Genomic DNA, 17,270 nt, shown 5'->3' with positions numbered 1-17,270 from the left:
ATTTTATGTATCATTTATCCTATGTGAAAGTCAATATAATGTAAGGTAACTGCCATATAATGACTTATAATACATATTCAAATGACTGAATGACCAAATTAGTTATTTCTCAGATATATCTGGTCTGTATCCACAGATCCTGAAAATGCTTCAGAGCCAAAAAGGTGAAATGGTCCTAATATCTGTGCGGGTAACTTGAGGACTCCACCCAAGGGCAGTGACTGGTTGCCTTGAGGACCAGCCATGTGATCAGAGGGCTAGAACTTTCAATTCTACCCCCAACCTCACGGGAGGGAAGAGGAGATGGAGGTTGAATTAGCCAAGGGCGAATAGCTTAGTCAATCATGACTAGGTCATGAAGCCTCTGTAAAAACCCAAGAGGACAGATCTTACGTCTTTTTTTGGAGAGCTTCCACTCTTGGAGAACTGGAATACTTATACGTGCCACTGAGCCAGGTCCCAAACTCCACGAGGACAGAAATTCCTTTGTCTGGGACCTCTCCCTATGTATCTTTTCATCTGACTATTGATTTCTTTCCTTCATCATATCCTTTATTAAACTGGTGAACATAAATGTTTCCCTGAGTTCTGTGAGCTGCTCTAGCAAAGTAACAGAAACAATCTAAGGGGGGGGGGTTGCTAGAACCTCCAATCTGTACTTGGTCAGAAGTACTGGTAGTAACAGCCTGGGCTTACAACTGATGGGAGAGAGCAGGAGCAGCCTTGTAGGACTGAGCTCTTAACCTGTGGAATCTGACACTGTCTCTAGGTAGACAGTATCAGAATTAATTTGAACTCTCAGATCCCCTGCTGGTATATAAGAATTGCTTGGTGTTAGGGGTGGAGAGGGGCATGCTGGAATCGGATATAGGAACCCTAGAAAGAGCAATCTAATCTAAATTATGTCTTAGATTTGTCTGTAACTCATATTCTCTATAGTATACTGTGGAGGTATCATTCATAAAACACTAATCTTAATTGAGGTTGGCTAACAGCTTATTTTTGGTCCCAGGAAGTCTCATTTAAGAGGTTAAACCATTTAAATTTTAAGGAGAAAAATATTCTCTGATTAATACAGTGATGTCTCAAATTGTCTTCCTGAATCACATAACATAGCATCTTCAGACACAAAGCTCAGAAGCCAAACAAGGCAAACCCTTCCCTATATGGAATGAGTGGATTTAGACTGGATAGCATGCTAAATCCAAAAGAGATGCATCTGGGCTTGGAAATGAGACAATCCAAGAGAATATATGCTCTAAACTGACGGGGATAAAAAAGGGCAGAACCTAACAATGAAGGTACTCCTAAAGTCTGCATAATGTGCTCTAATGTTAATTCATTACTGGACCTTCTCACATGTGCCTCTCTTAGGGTTGGGGTTGGGGACTAGGAGATCTTTTCTTTTCTTTTTTCTTTTCTTTTCCTTTCTTCCTTTCTTTCTTTTTTTTTTTTTTTCTTGGTCAAGTTAGCCTGAGGATGGATCTTGGATGCCTATTTAGGTAAGATTATCAGGGGGAAATTCTGCCTCCAAGTCTACTCACATAAGAAGATAAATATCAGGGACACCTGGGTTGCTCAGCAGTTAAGCACCTGCCTTTGGCCCAGGGCGTGATCCTGGAGACCTGGGATCAAGTCCCACATCAGGCTCCCTGTATGGAGCCTGCTTCTCCCTCTGCCTATATCTCTGCCTCTCTCTGTGTCTCTCATGAATAAATAAAAAAATCTTAAAAAAAAAAAAAGAATAAATATCAACATAGAGTCCTGGTTTTTTACAATACTAGAAACTAAGCATATTTCCTGTTCTTACAAACTAACACCTAGACTTCTTGTAGAAAATTGTTTTTACAAGGACATCTTCTTGGTCCTCAAGTAAGTCAGCATTATCAATTTAACTCTCTCTCCCCATCAACTTCACCTCTAGCAAAGCAAACTTCCCTCATTAAAAAAAAAAAAAAAAAAAAAAGAAAAGAAAAAGAAAAAAAGACCTAAGTAAGAAGAAAAATTCTACTGACCTTGAATAGTTGCCAGTGTACTGTTGCTCATGAGAGCTGGGCTGAGGGCACCGCCCAGGGTCCCTGGATTGAGACTGAGTAAGGCACCTCTGCAAGTCCAAAAGAGCAGTCACTTCATTACAATGTAGGCACAATATATCCAAAGGGATAAGAGAAAGAAGAAAATACAGCTGGGGAAGTATATGGAAATATTTGTTATTCTCCTTATGAGAATAAGTTTACTGTTTTCTTTGATGCTTACTTGTACAAAGCAAAATAAGGATATGATCCACACAAAACCTAAAGCCTGCACAGTCACTTTGACTCTTCTTTGAATTACTTCACTTTTTTTCCAAAACAAAACAAAATGCCAGAGAAAGGAATATATTTACAAAGTTATCCTTATTATGTTTGATAAGATAAAATTGAGGATCTTATTACTCTATCGAATGTCTGTGTCTGACAATTAGAAAGCAGACAGCTGAGAGAGTTTAAATGGAGAATTCTGGGCATTCCTCCTGGACCCACAACTCACACAGATCAACTCTGATGGCCTGGTGTTCTAGGTCTTCATCTGGAAATAACAATATGATTGCTGCTTCCCCAGGGCACTAAGAAACCTAAGTCCAGCTATAACCAAGGCCTTTGTGCTACCACAGAGCTACCTGTTCCAAAGAGAAAATGGGTTTAAAGAGATTTTTTTTTTTTTTTTTTTTGCATTTAAGGTGGTGATGGGAGTATCCCCTACAAGTAATTGGAGGGATGACTCCTGGCTGGTTTTCAGAGGTATCGGGGGTGGGAACTCCTTACCCAGCTGCAAACTGCGAAGGTGCCATCAGGCCTGGGCTCAGTCCGGCAGCGGCAGCCATGGCAGCGAGACTGGCATTTGCAGGCAGCGGTGCAGCCCCCTGGAGGGCGGCAGCCGCGGCTGTTTGCAACCCTGACGCTGTCACCATCACCTGGCTGGTCCCAAGAGGAGAGGACAAAGTGGAGGTGGTCTGTGTTGTGCTGGTCTCACTGGCACTAGATGCCTCGGAGGTGGAGGCTGAGGCGGACGGGGAGGGGCTCAGCGAGGGGGAAGTGACTGCTGAGGAAGCCGGTGGCGCTGTGGAGATGACGGTGGCAGTGTTGCTGGAGGTGCTGTCTGTGGTGCCTGGAGGCAGAACCAGAGGAGAGAGTGACCTTTGGTGGGGCATGCTGCGAGAACCATGGCTTTGCTCAGCCCTACTCTAGGCTCCACAGTTGCCAGTTAACCTACCATCCAATAACCTTCTTGGGATGTGTCCTTTTGCTCTCACCTTGTTTAGCAATGCTACGGAAATTAACATTTTAGAACCAAAAGCACAAACCCTACACTTTAAGAGGCAAGAGCCATAAAATAAATAGAGAACAGTTTTCTATTTCCAATTTCTTATTCAAAAAATGAAAGAAAGAATCACAGAAGCTTTAACTATGGAATACAACTGGTATGGGGAAGAACCACTGAAGCAAAACAATCCTTGCTTCTGAAAAGCATTTTTGATCAGAAATCTTAGTCTCTATAGAAAAATCAAAACAAAACAATGAAGGTAAGAAAAACTAAAAGTTATATAATTTTCTAAAGTTAAGTGTGAATAATAACATCTGCAGAAATAGTATGAAAATAAGGGCCCAAGTCTAGATGCCTTCTTTGCATTGAAAAATTTAAGGAGCTATTTTATAATGAAAATCAGCTCTCAAAGAGCCTATTGTGGTATATACATATTTTTTATTCGTGGAAACAGTAACACACAAGGATATTATGAATCTCACCAAAAGCATGAAAAATGAATCTCTAGGAAATTGTTATTTGAGAGACCTTTAAAAAAAGACGTCAAACTTCTTTTGTGTTGTAAGGAAAACAACAAACATTTCTATACAAACAACAAATTGACCTTACAAATAGCATTGCTGAAAACTAAAACACACTCACACTGGAATTATATAATCAATGTTGTCCAACAGAAATATAATATATATAATTTAAAGTTTTCTAGTGGTCCTAATGAAAATACTAAAAAGAACTAGGTTAAAATATTTCCACAATATTATCATTTTAACATGAAATCAGTATCAAGAGTATTTTTTTCATATGAAGTCTTTGAAAATGGCATATACTTTACACTTCTGGTGGCACATCTCCATGTGAACCACTCCCATTTTATGTGCTTATAAAGCACGCGAGGCTAGTGCTGGCCAGTACAGGTCTTAAATATGTCTAGAAGTTAGACCTGTTGAGTCACAAAGGTAAGTGTGATATAAAGAATGTAGTCTCTTGGCCTAAAGTAGAAATGACTCATCAGACAGTCACAGGATAGAAAACCTTCTGTAAAGCAGATGCCAGCTGTCCCCAGTGAGCTGTAATTCTGATGCTATTTACAGAAGGCAATATAGAACAGGCTCTCTTATGTCAGTTCTCAGTAAATGCCACATATCAAACACGGGCTGCCTACATCAGATGGAACTTAATTTACTGAAACTCACTATGTTCTAGGATATCACCAACCATATAGATGGATAAAACAGAACCTAAGTGGTATTTTCTCAGGACAGAGAACTCAAAAAACAAAAAGCATCTATAAATTTTCAGTATAATATTTCTGTGGGTTATAAAAGACCTGATAAATTATAGAAGAACTCGCCCAATCAAAATAAATATTTCAAACCCATAAACACATTGGAACAAAAATCTTATGTAAAAGATAACCTTTTGGTAATAAAATCTATCACTAAGCTGAGGAAGACTCTCTCTTAAAAAAATCAGTTTTATCTTCCTAAATCTATTCTCGAGCCTTCTTTTTTTTTTTTTTTTTTTTTTATTCTCGAGCCTTCTGATCTATACTAAGAACATCCAGAATTCAACTATCTTCTCATTTTAACGCTAAGGAAATGTTTCTTTCACACACCATGGAGCTGGGAGGAAATTCGACATCATCTGTTTCAGTACTGACTCCACTCTTCCCGCCCCCATACTGCTGCACAAAAGTGTTATGTGGTCTCAGTGAATCCCATAAACATATCTTTCTTACTGCTAGTCAAAAAGGGACCACTTACTCCTCTTTCTCCCTTCTCAAAAACAGATAAAGTTTCCTCTTTATCGCTCTGTCCCTTAATACAACTATACTTGTGTGGGTATCATTAATCATGGCTCCATTATTGTTTCGGTTCTACATTTACCTGATCACTCTTTATCTCTGAGCCCCTGATGCAGTGCTGGGTCCTATGCTGGGCAGATTCACACTCTTCCACTTTGATACCTATAAGACCTGCCTCTTGTTCTATTTAGAAAGATAAACGTTTTTTCTCATTTCTCTTGTACTACTAAGATATTTCAATGCACTTTCAATCTTTTCTTGCCCAATTTCTCACCTTATCTACCCTTTTATGTATATATTTATACTTCCCTTTCAAAGTTCTGAAACTGTCCATTTCCATAAGACCCCTTGTCTTGAGGTCAAAGGCTTAATATAGGCCTTTTTCACTCTCCATTGCCACTGTTTTCAGACAGACCATTCAGTGTCACTCTCTTAAAATCCCATGTGTATATAAAGAAAGTCCCAGTCATTCTCAGTGGCAAAGTTAACCTGACCCCAGAAACCACTCCCAGGTGCTTTCAATAAGAATATGTCATATGAGCACCAGTAATTTTCAAATAAATTCTCCTAGCCAGTGAATCACATTTTAATCAACATTTTATGACCTTATATTCTTATATTCTTGGCAACATAATTACTTGGGAAACTTTGACCAAAGAACTGATGTTTGCTGAGCTTCATTGTCTTCAACAACAAAATAAGATGCCATCACCTAAGAAAGTTACATGCAAGAATATATAGTGTTTGGCATATCCTGTCACTTCCTACCTCATCTTCTCTTTTAGAAAATAGATTTTTCGAGGTATAATTTATGCCATAAAATACACCCAATTTAAACACAAAATTCAATGGTTTCTAATATATTTACCAAGTTGTATAATTATCACTCACTGCGCCCAGTTTATGACACTACCACCACTCAGAAAAGGTCCCTTGTACCTATTTGCAGTCACATTCCACTCCCACCTACAGCTCACCTAGTCATTCGCTTTTCTCTCTGTAGATTTACCTTTTCAGGACACTTGACATAAATGGAATCATATGACTTGTAATCTTTTTCATCTGGCTTCTTCCAGTTAGCATACGGTTTTCAAGGTTTATCCATGTTGTAGCAAAAATAATACTTCCTTTTTCTGGCTGGAAAGTACCACTGGATGGGTAGACTACTGCATGAGGATAGACCATTACTGATTCACAGTGGATGGGCATTGACTTGTTTCCAGTTTTTGGTTATTATAAATAATGCTGCTATGATCATCTCTACCAAAATTTTTTGTGTGGTCATGCTTTCATTTCTCTTGGGGACTTACCAGACAAAAATGAAAAATTTACATTTAACTTTTAAAGATACGGCCAAAGTGTTTTCCAAAGTGGCTGTATCATTTTCACTGCCCCAGCAATGTGTATAGGTTCTAGGGCAGCACTTGTTATTCTTGGTCTTCTTGATGATAGCCATTATATAGTGAGTATGAAAAATACCTATGGTTTTAATTTACAATTCTCAGATGAGTAATAATGTTGAGCATCTTTTCATGTTCTACTGGGCCATTTCTGTATGTTCTTTGGTATAATGTGTATTAAATTAAAAACCTTTGTCCTTTTAAAAATGAGGCTTTTGGCTCAGTGGTTAAGTGTCTGCCTTCCAGCTCAGGGCATGATCCTGGAGTCCTGGAATCCAGTCCCACATCAAGCCCCCCAGCATGGAGCCTGCTTCTCCCTCTGCCTCTCTCTCTGTTTGCCTCTCATGAATAAATAAAATCTTAAAAAAAAAATGAGGCTGTTTATATTTTTGTATTTTTACTACTTAATCTTATTTATTTATATGCTCTAGATGCAGCTCCTTTATCAGACATATAATTTACAAATGTTTTCTCCAAGTCTGTGGGTATCTTTTCATTTTCTTAAAATGTCTCCTTTAGAACAAAAGATTCTGCTTTTGAAGTACAAAAAAATTCCAATTTATCAATTTTTTTCTTCTATGGATTGTTTGGTGCTGTATCTTCAAACTCTTTGCCTAACCTAAGGTCATAAAGATTTTCTATTTGCTTTCTAAAAGTTTTATTTCTTATATTTAGGCCTTTGATCCTTCCTTCTTAATTTTTGTGCCTGGTATAAAGAAAGGGTCTAAATTCATCTTCATGTATATGGACATCTAATTGTCTTGGAACCATCTAATTGTCTCAGTATCTTTTTGCTATTGAATTGCTTTGGTACCTCTGTCAAAAGTCAACAGAGTATATATCTAAAGGTTTGTTTCTGGACTCCTGATTCTGTTCCATTAATCTATTATTTGTCTTCATGCTGGCGGGATACTGTCTTTATTATATAGCTTTATACTATACTCTGAAATCAGGATATTTAAGTCCTCCAATGTCATTCTATTTCAAAATTATTTTGGCTATTCTGGTTCCCTTCTATGTATATTTTAGAATGAATTTATCATAATTACTGCCAAAAAATTGCTAGAAATCTGACTATAATTGTATTGAATCTATAGATCAATTCAGAGAATACTGTCATCTTAAAAATACCGAATCTTCCAAACTATGAACTTGGAATATCTCCTTTTATTTAGACTTTCTTTAATTTCTCTCAGCAAATTACAGTTTTCACTGGGTAAGTTTTGTACTTCTTTTGTTAGATTTATTCCCAAGTATTTTATTCTTTTTGAAGCTATGATGAATAAAATTATTTTAGTAATTTTATCTTTGGACTGCTCATTGATACACATACAAATGCAATTGATTTTTATATATTGATCTTGTATCCAACAAACAGCACTAAATTCATCTACTAGTCCTAGTAGTTTTCTTTGGTATGTGGATTCCTTGGGATTTATATATATATAGAATAATGCATATAAGGACTTTAGACTTCTCTTCTTTCATATTGGATGTTTTATTTTTATTTTTTTTAAAGATCTTATTTATTTATTCATGAGAGACAGAGCAAGACACCGAGAGAGAGAAAGAAAGAGGGAGAGAGAGAGAGAGAGGCAGAGACACAGGCAGAGGGAGAAGCAGGCTCCAGGTAGGGAGCCCAACGCGGGACTAGATTCCAGGCCTCCAGGATCATGCCCTGGGCTGAAGGTGCTAAACCACTGAGCCATCTGGGCAGCCCAAATTGGATGTTTTAAAATTTTCCTCTTTGTTAAACTGGTTATAACCTCTAGTACAATTTTAATTCAAAGTCTATGAGAGCTTGCTTTGTTCCCAATTTTAGGGGAAAAGTATTCAGTCTTTTCACCATGCAGTATCCAGTTAGCTGTAGGATTTTAGCTGGTGCTGTTTATTCTTTATCAAGTGAGGAAGTTCCCTTCTATTCCAGGTTTTTATTATGTTGGATTTTGTCAAATGCTTTTCCTGTATCTGCTGAGATGATCATGTGGTTCTGGTCTTTTATTCTACCGGTGTGGTGTATTACATTATTTGATGTTCCGTTATTATTAAACAAACCTTACATTTCTGGGACAAGTCCCCCTAAGTAGTGATGTATAATCTTTTCTGTATGTTACTGGATTTGATTTGCTAAAATTTGCTGAGTGTTTTTGTGTATATTTTCATAAGGGATACAGGCCTGTAATTTTCTTTTTTTGTGGTATCTTTGTCTGGCTTTAGTATAGAGGTAATACTGACTTCATTCAATGAGCTATCCTTCCTCTTTCTTCTGGAAGATGGCTAAAGATTAACTATTTTTTCTTATATCTGATAGAACTCACTGCTAAAGTCATCTGGGCCTAGGTTCTTCTTTTTGGAAAGGCTTTAATATTAATGATTCATTTACTTTCTTGCTTTAAGTCTATTTACATTTTTTTTTTTTTATTTGAGTTGGTTTGGATAATTTGTCTTTCTCAGAATTTATCATTTCATCTAAATTGTCTTATTTTTGGGGGGCATATGGTTGTTCATAATATTCCACTATGCCAACATAATGTACCATTTCCATTCCTAAATATATATCCAAGAAAACTGAAAACATGTCCACATAAAAAGCTGTATGCAAATGCTCAAAGCAGTATTCAAAATGCCCCAAAACTGAAAGCAGCTCAAACGTCCATCAATTCATAAATGATAAACAAAATGTGTTTTACCCATACAATTAAATATCACATAACCATAAAAAGGAATGAAGTACTGATATATTCTACAAGATGGATAAACCTTGGAAAATGGAAAATGTTATACTAAATGGAAGATGCCATACACAGAAGGCCACATAATATATTATTCTATTTGTATGAAATATCCAAAACAGGCATACCCATAGAGACAGAGTAGACCAGCCAGGAGTAGGGTGGGGAGGGACTGTAAATGGGTATAGGGTGGCATATGGTTCATTATGAAACATTGATTTTGAAAAAAAAAAAAATTGGGATAAAGCATGTTAGTTGAGATTATTAAAGGCTGTTGATTTTTTTTTTTTTTTTAAGTCTGAGACACATCAGAACACACGTCTTTCTGTGTATAGTCATATTCATTCTTTTATTTATTCTAGGAAAGTTTACCAGGGAGCTATAATGTGCCAAGCACTATGCTAAATATTGGAAAACAAAAGCAACTGTGTCAATCAGATAAGATTTCTCTTAGAAGATAGTAAACTGAGGATATGTTTTCTTTCTCTTCATTTCTAAAATCCTATTCCAAATGATGGTAAAGAAAAAAGGAAGCAGAGCTCTGGGGACAGATATCAGAGGACTTGAGATTTTGATAGATATTTTGATAGATAGATTTTTGATAGATAGATAGATAGATAGATAGATAGATAGATAGATAGATAGAGAAAGAGGTTCAAACTGGGTGGTAGGGAAGCCAACGAGAGTCCAGAAGGACATAGCAGAAGACTATGACAGAAGTGAGAATCACTCACCTCAACAGAGCCCTGAGGAGATTCCAAGCTCAGAGTTGTCAGAGAAAGAGAATTACAACAGAAGGGAATGACATTGTTCCGAAGAGAAATTTCTGTATAGTCCTGCCTTTTGAAACCAATGTTTGATGATATGCTATTATATTATCTCATATACTTAAAAATAAAAATCACAAGGATGAGAGGAAGAACACTAATACTGAATACAAGCAAAACAAATTGAATTTCAAATGAATAATGTAACTACACTGAAGAGGACATTAAAAAAACCTAATCTGAACAACCTTTGAACACGGTATTTGGACTATATCTCTTCAGATTAAAGAGAAGAATGCTACCCAAAAATGAAACTCAAACTAGTAGGCCCTTTTTTGTTCAGAGGCATAGGTTAGCCATTTTGAAACCATTTCGTTTTCACTATAGGATCGAGCAATTAAGTAACAATATTATTGATAATAGGAGCCAGGTTGCTCATTGTCACTTTGAAGGGAGTTAACATATGGAAAAAGGTAAGGATAGAAAAGAATAAACTATAGGGTGCTGGACTGGAATTGGAGATACCAGTATGTATGAGTGGATTTTAATAAATGAAGATAAAGAAAAAAACGCATGTAGATATGGATCTACATGTAAAAATATACTTCCAGATGTATATCTAAGCACATATACTAATGTATGTATATGTCTATCTGTTTCTACCAAGATGCCCTAGCAGCCATCACAACACAGTATCAATAAGTGCATGTAGATCTTGATATCTACATACCTCTCCACACTAAAAGGACTAGAGATTCTTGAAGAAATGGCTGATTCTAGGCCTGGATCAGAGAAACTTTAAGATGAGGCTGAGCATCTTGTACCAAAAATTAAGGAAGCACTCAAAGAATGGTAGGGACATGTCAAAAAAGCACAGGAGTCACTTTGAAGGGCTCCCACTGGCAAATGCAGAACAATTTGAACATTAAAATAAAAGATACAACTCTAACCTATTGAAGACAGAAAGAATGTCTGAGTCCATACTGATACAGACAGATAAATAGGGAAAAGGAAAAGTTCATCCTTATAATTGAAAGGCAACTAAAAAATGTAGAAGAAATGACAGAATTACTTGAGAATCATAGTAGATCCATGCAAAAATCATCAATGGACACTAGTGGGCAAAGGCTTAGAAAAAAAAAAAAAACAAGATATCTGTATAGTTTCAAATCCATTTACTAGCTATGAAGAGTAAAATAATTATGACACAATAGAAAATCCTGACATATATCACCTTAATAAAATTATCAAAGTCAATACCACCAGTAGTGGGACTACTCAACAGCATGTGTCTGTTGAGACACATGCACAAAGGAGGACTGAACATCACTTCTGTTGTCTTCTTGCCCAAAGTACATAATCTGAATCTAATCATGAGGAACTGTCAGACAAAACATCTACATAATAAACAGCTATATTCCTCAAAAAGTCAACGTCCTAAAATACAAAGACTCATATTGTCCCCAATTTAATAAGACTAAAGAGACAACAGCAACTAAATGCAATGCATGATTTAAGATTTTTTTCTATGAGACATTATTGGCACAGCCGGTAAAATATGAATGTGAACTGTTTACTAGATATTAGTACTGAGTCAATGTTAATCTTCTGTTTTTGATAACTGTATTCGGGCTATATGAGGTAATTTCTTTTTTTTTTTTTTTTAGAAAATACACAATGAGGCAGTTGGGAATCAAGTAGCATGTCCACAACTTGCTCTTAAAACAGTTCAGAAAGGGGTACCTGGGTGGCTCACTCAGTTAAGCGGCTGCCTTCAGCCCAGAAAGAGAAACAGAAAGAGGAAAAGTAGAGAAAAAGCAAATAGTAAGATTTTCCCATTTGGAGAATGGGAAGAAATGTGGGATTTCTCTGAACTATTCTTCTAACTTTTCTATAAATCTGAAATTACATAAAAATAAAGTATTTAAGGGGATTCCTGGGTGGCTCAGTGGTTTAGCGCCTGCTTTTGGCCCAGGGCGTCATCCTGGAATCCTGGGACTGAGTCCCACATTGGGCTCCCTGCATGGAGCCTGCTTCTCCCTCTGCTGTGTCTCTGCCTCTGCCTCTATCTCTCTCTCTCTCTCTCTGTCTCTCTCTCTGTCTCTTATGAATAAATAAAACAACAAAAAAAAAAAAAAGAAAGAAAATTTAAGACAAATATATATGTACAAAGGTCCTCATTATAGCATCATTTATAATAGTGAAAACTTTATTCCTTTAATAATTAGTTATTGGGTATCTTACATTCTAGGTAGTGTGCTAAAGACAAAGGAAACGGTATTGAACAAGCAAGACCAGTTTTGTGATTTAGAAACTGAGGGGTTTCTCAGGAGGCAAGATTTGCAGGACTCAAACTAGATAAGCTGGTCATTCTAAGTAGAACTGAATTATGATGGCTCTACGCAGAAATGTTTATAAAATTCTGATACAGCCATTAAATACAATAAGGGCAAATCAAAAGTAGTAATGTAAAAACTGTAAGGGAATGATACTTATTGTAAGACAGAAAGAAAAACTAGGACACAGAAACACTATTAGAATTGTGTGTGTGAAAAAAAAAAAAAGAATTGTGTGTGTGTGTGTGTATATATATATATATATATATATGATTTAAAGGCAAAATTAAAATAGCTCGTGATTATTTTTCCTATTTTAGTTTCCTATAATGTTCTACTGTTTTAAGAACCAAAGAAGAAATTCATCCTAAAAAAGTTACCAACACTTCTATTGTTATTGTTTATATATTTATTTATATTTATTTTTTAAGTAGGCTCCATGCTGGGCTTGAACTCATGACCCTGGTATCAAGACCTGAGCTGAGTTCAAGAGTTGTATGCTTAACTGACTAAGCTACCCAGGTGCCCCAATCACCAACATTTCAGAAAATAGCTTTTTTTTTTTTTTAAGACTTTATTTGACATAAAGAGAGAGAGAGAGAGAGAGAACACATGCACAAGCAGGAGGAGAAACAGAGGGAGAGGAAGAAGCAGGCTCCCCTCATTTGAGCAGGGAGCCTGATGTGGGTCTCCATCCCAGGACCCTAGGATCATGACCCTGAGCTATAGGCAGATGCCCAACCTGACTGAGCCACCCAGATGCCCCTCAGAAAATGGTTCTAACTAAATCCACATAAGTGGGCTAATTAAATGAGTTCAGGAAAATGTCATCAGTCAGTTAGGATCATGAAAAACAGAGAGAAAAATTTTAAGCTAGTTTTGAGTACGTGTGTCTCCTAAAAATTAACTTCTGTTTCAGATTTTTTCCACATTTTTAGAAAATCTACAAAGCTACCTATTCTACTAAGTTCTATTTGAACCATTAGGAATTGTTTTGTGGAAAATGGTTACCTTTAGGCCTAATGCAATACAACTTATAATTTGTTGGGAAGGTAAAGTTCAGTTCATAATTTAACAGACGATGGCAGCCATGGTAGATGATGAGTTCCTCAAAGGTGGGAATTTGACATTCCTACTGCCTAAAACAAAGCAACCAATCATCCACAGTTTGCTTACTAAGCTGAAGTGCTGAATACTATATACTCTGAAACATGGGGTTCTTAACTTGCAATGTCTACTCCTAAGGCATCCAAAAATGGCCCTGGTGAGGTGGGGACTGATGGGGGTCGTTATTTATGAACCTCCTTACATTTTACTAAAAATAATGAGTATATCTATTTTGTGAGGGGAAAGTTTAAAGCTTTCATCAAATTTTCTTTTCTTTTTTAAAAGATTTTATTTATTCATTTATATTTGAGAGAGAGAAAGAAGTCTGAGAGAGATCATGAGCAGCAGGGAGGGGAAGAAGGAGAAGCAGGACCCTGGGATCACAACCTGAGTGAAAAGCAGATGTTTAACGGACTGAGCCACTCAGACACCTCTCTCATCAAATTTTCAAGGAGCTCTAAGACCCAAAAGAGGTCAAGAAGTACTATTCTATGGGCGCCTGGGTGGCTCAGTCAGTTAAGCAACCAACTCTTGATCTCAGCTCAGGTCTTGATCTCAGGGTCTTGAGTTCAAGCCCCCCTCTGGGCTCCACTTTAAGCCTATTAAAAAAAAAAGTGCTACAACAAATAAATAAATAAAATTATGAGATTTCCTAATGACTTAGAAATTTAATAACTCTAAAAGCCATTCAATTAGATCACAGAACCAAAGAAGTATTATAACAAACTTAAAACATGAGTGAAGACAATCAAATTCCTTAACTCTAGGTTAAATTCAAGTTTCACTGTGAAATATCACAAATCTCTTCGAGAGTTTACTAGCACATAATCAAGCTGGTGAATAATTACAGAATGCCTTATGCATCATATATCACTAAAAAACTTCTGATGACAACACTGAGTTATTTTAAATGTACTTGGGAAATGTGCTATTTTAAAGGAGGCCAAAGGAAAAAAAAATTATTCATTTTATAGTAAATGTCAGGCACTAGACCCTGAGATTGCAAAAAGAATATTTAGATCTTTTAAGAAGTGCAAAGTCTATTGGAAAAGACAAAAGTATAAAAATATAATTATTTATAATATAAGCAGGTAGAAATGAATAGTTTCTGGGAAAGCTAAAGAGTATTTCTAGAAAGAACTGATACTTAAGCTGGAAGAGTTTCATTGCTATCAGAAAGAAGTGCAGGTTGGGATAACATTTTAGGCAGTGGAGATGTTTACAAAGGCATGGATGGAATCTTCCTGTGTGTTGAGGGTGGAAAGGAGAAAAGACTAGTGGAAGATAAGATCCAGACTAGAAATAACCTTCTATGAATTGATAATGAATTTGGATGCTTTCCTGAATACAAAAAGCTGCAGCCATTGAAGGTTTTTACGAAGAGGAGTTACTTAAAAAAAAAGTTGGGAGTTTTGAAAGGTATTTCTGGGAACAGTGTAGAAAATAAGAGTAACATGGGAAAGAACAGATAAGAAAATCTTAATGTGAAAGTATTCTAACAAAATTAATTATGCCTGTTTTTTTGGACTTCAGGTTTTTATGTATGACTTTTCAAAAAAAGCAATATGTATTTCTAGTTAGAGCCTTAATTTGCAGTTTAATTCACAATTCTCAGAGAGACCTGTCATGGGCCTACAGTTTGCTCGCCAGCTGCACAGCCTTGCCGTTGCTTACCTGTAACAGAGAGGTTGGTCACCGCAGCGCTGGTCAGCGGGAGGACTGGATTGACAGTGAGGGTAGTTGCTGCGCTGCTCGGCACAAGGCTTGGCGTGGTTGCCACCTAGAGGTCCGAAATGAAAATACGCAAAAGTATTTTTAAAAATAAAAAAATTTACATCAATATTGAAGACATATTTTGCCTATAAAAAATAATTTAAAATTCCAGATACAGGGTGGCCCGGGTGGCTCAGCAGTTTAGCACCGCCTTCAGCCCAGGGCCTGATCCTGGAGACCTGGGATTGAGTCCCATGTCGGGCTCCCTGAATGGAACCTGCTTCTCCCTCTGCCTGTGTCTCTGCCTCTCTCTCTCTCTCTCTCTCTCTCTGTGTCTCTAATGAATAAATAAATAAAATCTTTAAAAAAATAATAAAATTCTAGATACAACAGGATTATAAGGGCCTCAGAGGAAATAATTTTATAATCATTTTTTGATCTTGGAATTGAGAAAATAGACCTATGTTCAAAGGCAGCTATTAGAAGATGGTTTTTCATGGATAAGAGAAACAGCTTTGCCCAAGGTTTTAAAAAGAAATACTCCAAGTAAGGAATATTATGCTGATTATCAACTTAATCTACAAAAGAAAATTATTCAATAGGATCAGAGCATCAAGGATTTTGGATTGCTTTTAATTTTGGTCTGTCTTGTTTTTGTTTTTATTTTGTTTTTAATGAAAAGATATAATGGAAAGAATGTGAAGCAAAATTTTAAAAAGATGACAGTTTCTTTTTTTTTTTGACAGTTTCTTTTTGAAATAAAGTATTTCTACAGTTTTATAAGAAACACTTTCTTTTAGTACAAATAAATACAAAACACAAAACAGAACTGTGTCTAAAGACTGTCTTTTTCATAACTACTATGTCATAAACTTCAAGATTAAAGCCCAACCATTCAACAACCACAGCCTTCTCTTAACAACTAGTATGCATTCTTAATGATAACTTCAGTTTAAAAACCATCCAGTACAGAATGGATATTCAAATATAATAAAAACAAATTAACAAGGAAAGATCAGAAATGCAAACTCAATCCTGTCATCTGTGGAAGCCTGCCTGGAAATACAGAGTCACATTTGCCGTCATCCTTAAGAGATCAAGGGAGTACCTGAGCGCTGCATGTCCCTTTAGTCTAGAATACTATTCCAAAGCAATTGGTGGAAGTTACTCAATGAGGTTATCAATGAAAGGCCCCATACATGTTTGGAAGTGAAGATGTGAGATGGTTGTTTTCATACAAGTTCAGAGCTATCTGGGGAATTTACTGTCACTTCCTCATGTAAGCTTAATAAACTGGGCTTTAAAACCCAATAGAAATATGGGAGAGCCTGGGTGGCTTAGTCGGTCAATCATCTAACCCTTGATTTTGGCTCCATGATCTTAGGGCTGTGAGATGGAGCCCTATGTTGGCTCCACGCTGAGGGGGTGTGGGTGGGGGAGTCTGCTTGAGATTCTTTCCCTCTCCCTCGCTCCCTCTCCAAAAAACAACAAAACAAAAACTCCAAAACCCAACATGAATAAAAAGCAACTAAAGATTTTTTTTTTAGGTAACTGGAATCTAGCAAATCTGTTCCCACAGTTAGAGTAACCTAATAAACTAAACTACATCAAAGAAGAGAAAAATGGAGCCATCATGAAATAGGAAAGAATTAAAATTGTTCACTTAAAAAATCAGTTAAGTTCTTGGCTTAATGATAACACGAGATTTAGTTACTTTGATAACATTTAAAATAAAAATCTATATATACTTACTCAACATGAATGTGTATATATATACGTGTGTGTGTATATATATGTATATATACACACAATAAATTACTATCATGAAATAAATTGATTTCATAGATCATCCTCTATTTTTTTAACCTTACCAGTGAGGTTGGACTAGGGAAAATTGCTTTGATAGGTGAGCTGCTGGTCCCACCACTGCTTGGTGGGTTGATTCTTTTTTCTTTCTGGCGGCGGTTACAAAACCAAACACGAATCACTTCCTTTTCCATACTGAGCTGATCAGCAATCATGGTGATCTCTTCCGAGGTAGGCTTTTGATTCTAAAGGGGAAAAAGAAAAATCATCTTGTGGAATAACTTTTAATTTTTTTTTTAATT

The 17,270-nt window shown here is 36.4% G+C and overlaps 1 protein-coding gene across 5 annotated transcripts in view; it reads right to left on the bottom strand.

Moving 5' to 3' along the window:
* The window catches only part of POU2F1 (POU class 2 homeobox 1), a 187,083-nt gene that overhangs the window by 12,536 nt on the left and 157,277 nt on the right, over positions 1–17,270 (bottom strand). For 4 of the 5 annotated variants that reach the window (XM_077901517.1, XM_077901519.1, XM_077901520.1 and 1 more), the window contains 4 exons: positions 17,034–17,213; positions 15,124–15,229; positions 2,805–3,147; positions 2,016–2,104 (listed from right to left, as the gene is read on the bottom strand). In XM_077901517.1, the coding sequence (XP_077757643.1) occupies positions 2,016–2,104; positions 2,805–3,147; positions 15,124–15,229; positions 17,034–17,213 (718 nt within the window). Of the gene's footprint in view, positions 1–2,015; positions 2,105–2,529; positions 2,660–2,804; positions 3,148–15,123; positions 15,230–17,033; positions 17,214–17,270 lie in introns of those variants that run through there. The other variant, XM_077901521.1, reaches the window with a different exon arrangement.

This window comes from Canis aureus, chromosome 6, assembly GCF_053574225.1.
Source record: "Canis aureus isolate CA01 chromosome 6, VMU_Caureus_v.1.0, whole genome shotgun sequence".
Taxonomy (NCBI): domain Eukaryota; kingdom Metazoa; phylum Chordata; class Mammalia; order Carnivora; family Canidae; genus Canis; species Canis aureus.
The sequence above is the reverse complement of the archived record's forward strand: the minus strand, read 5'-3'. Positions and strand labels throughout refer to the sequence as shown.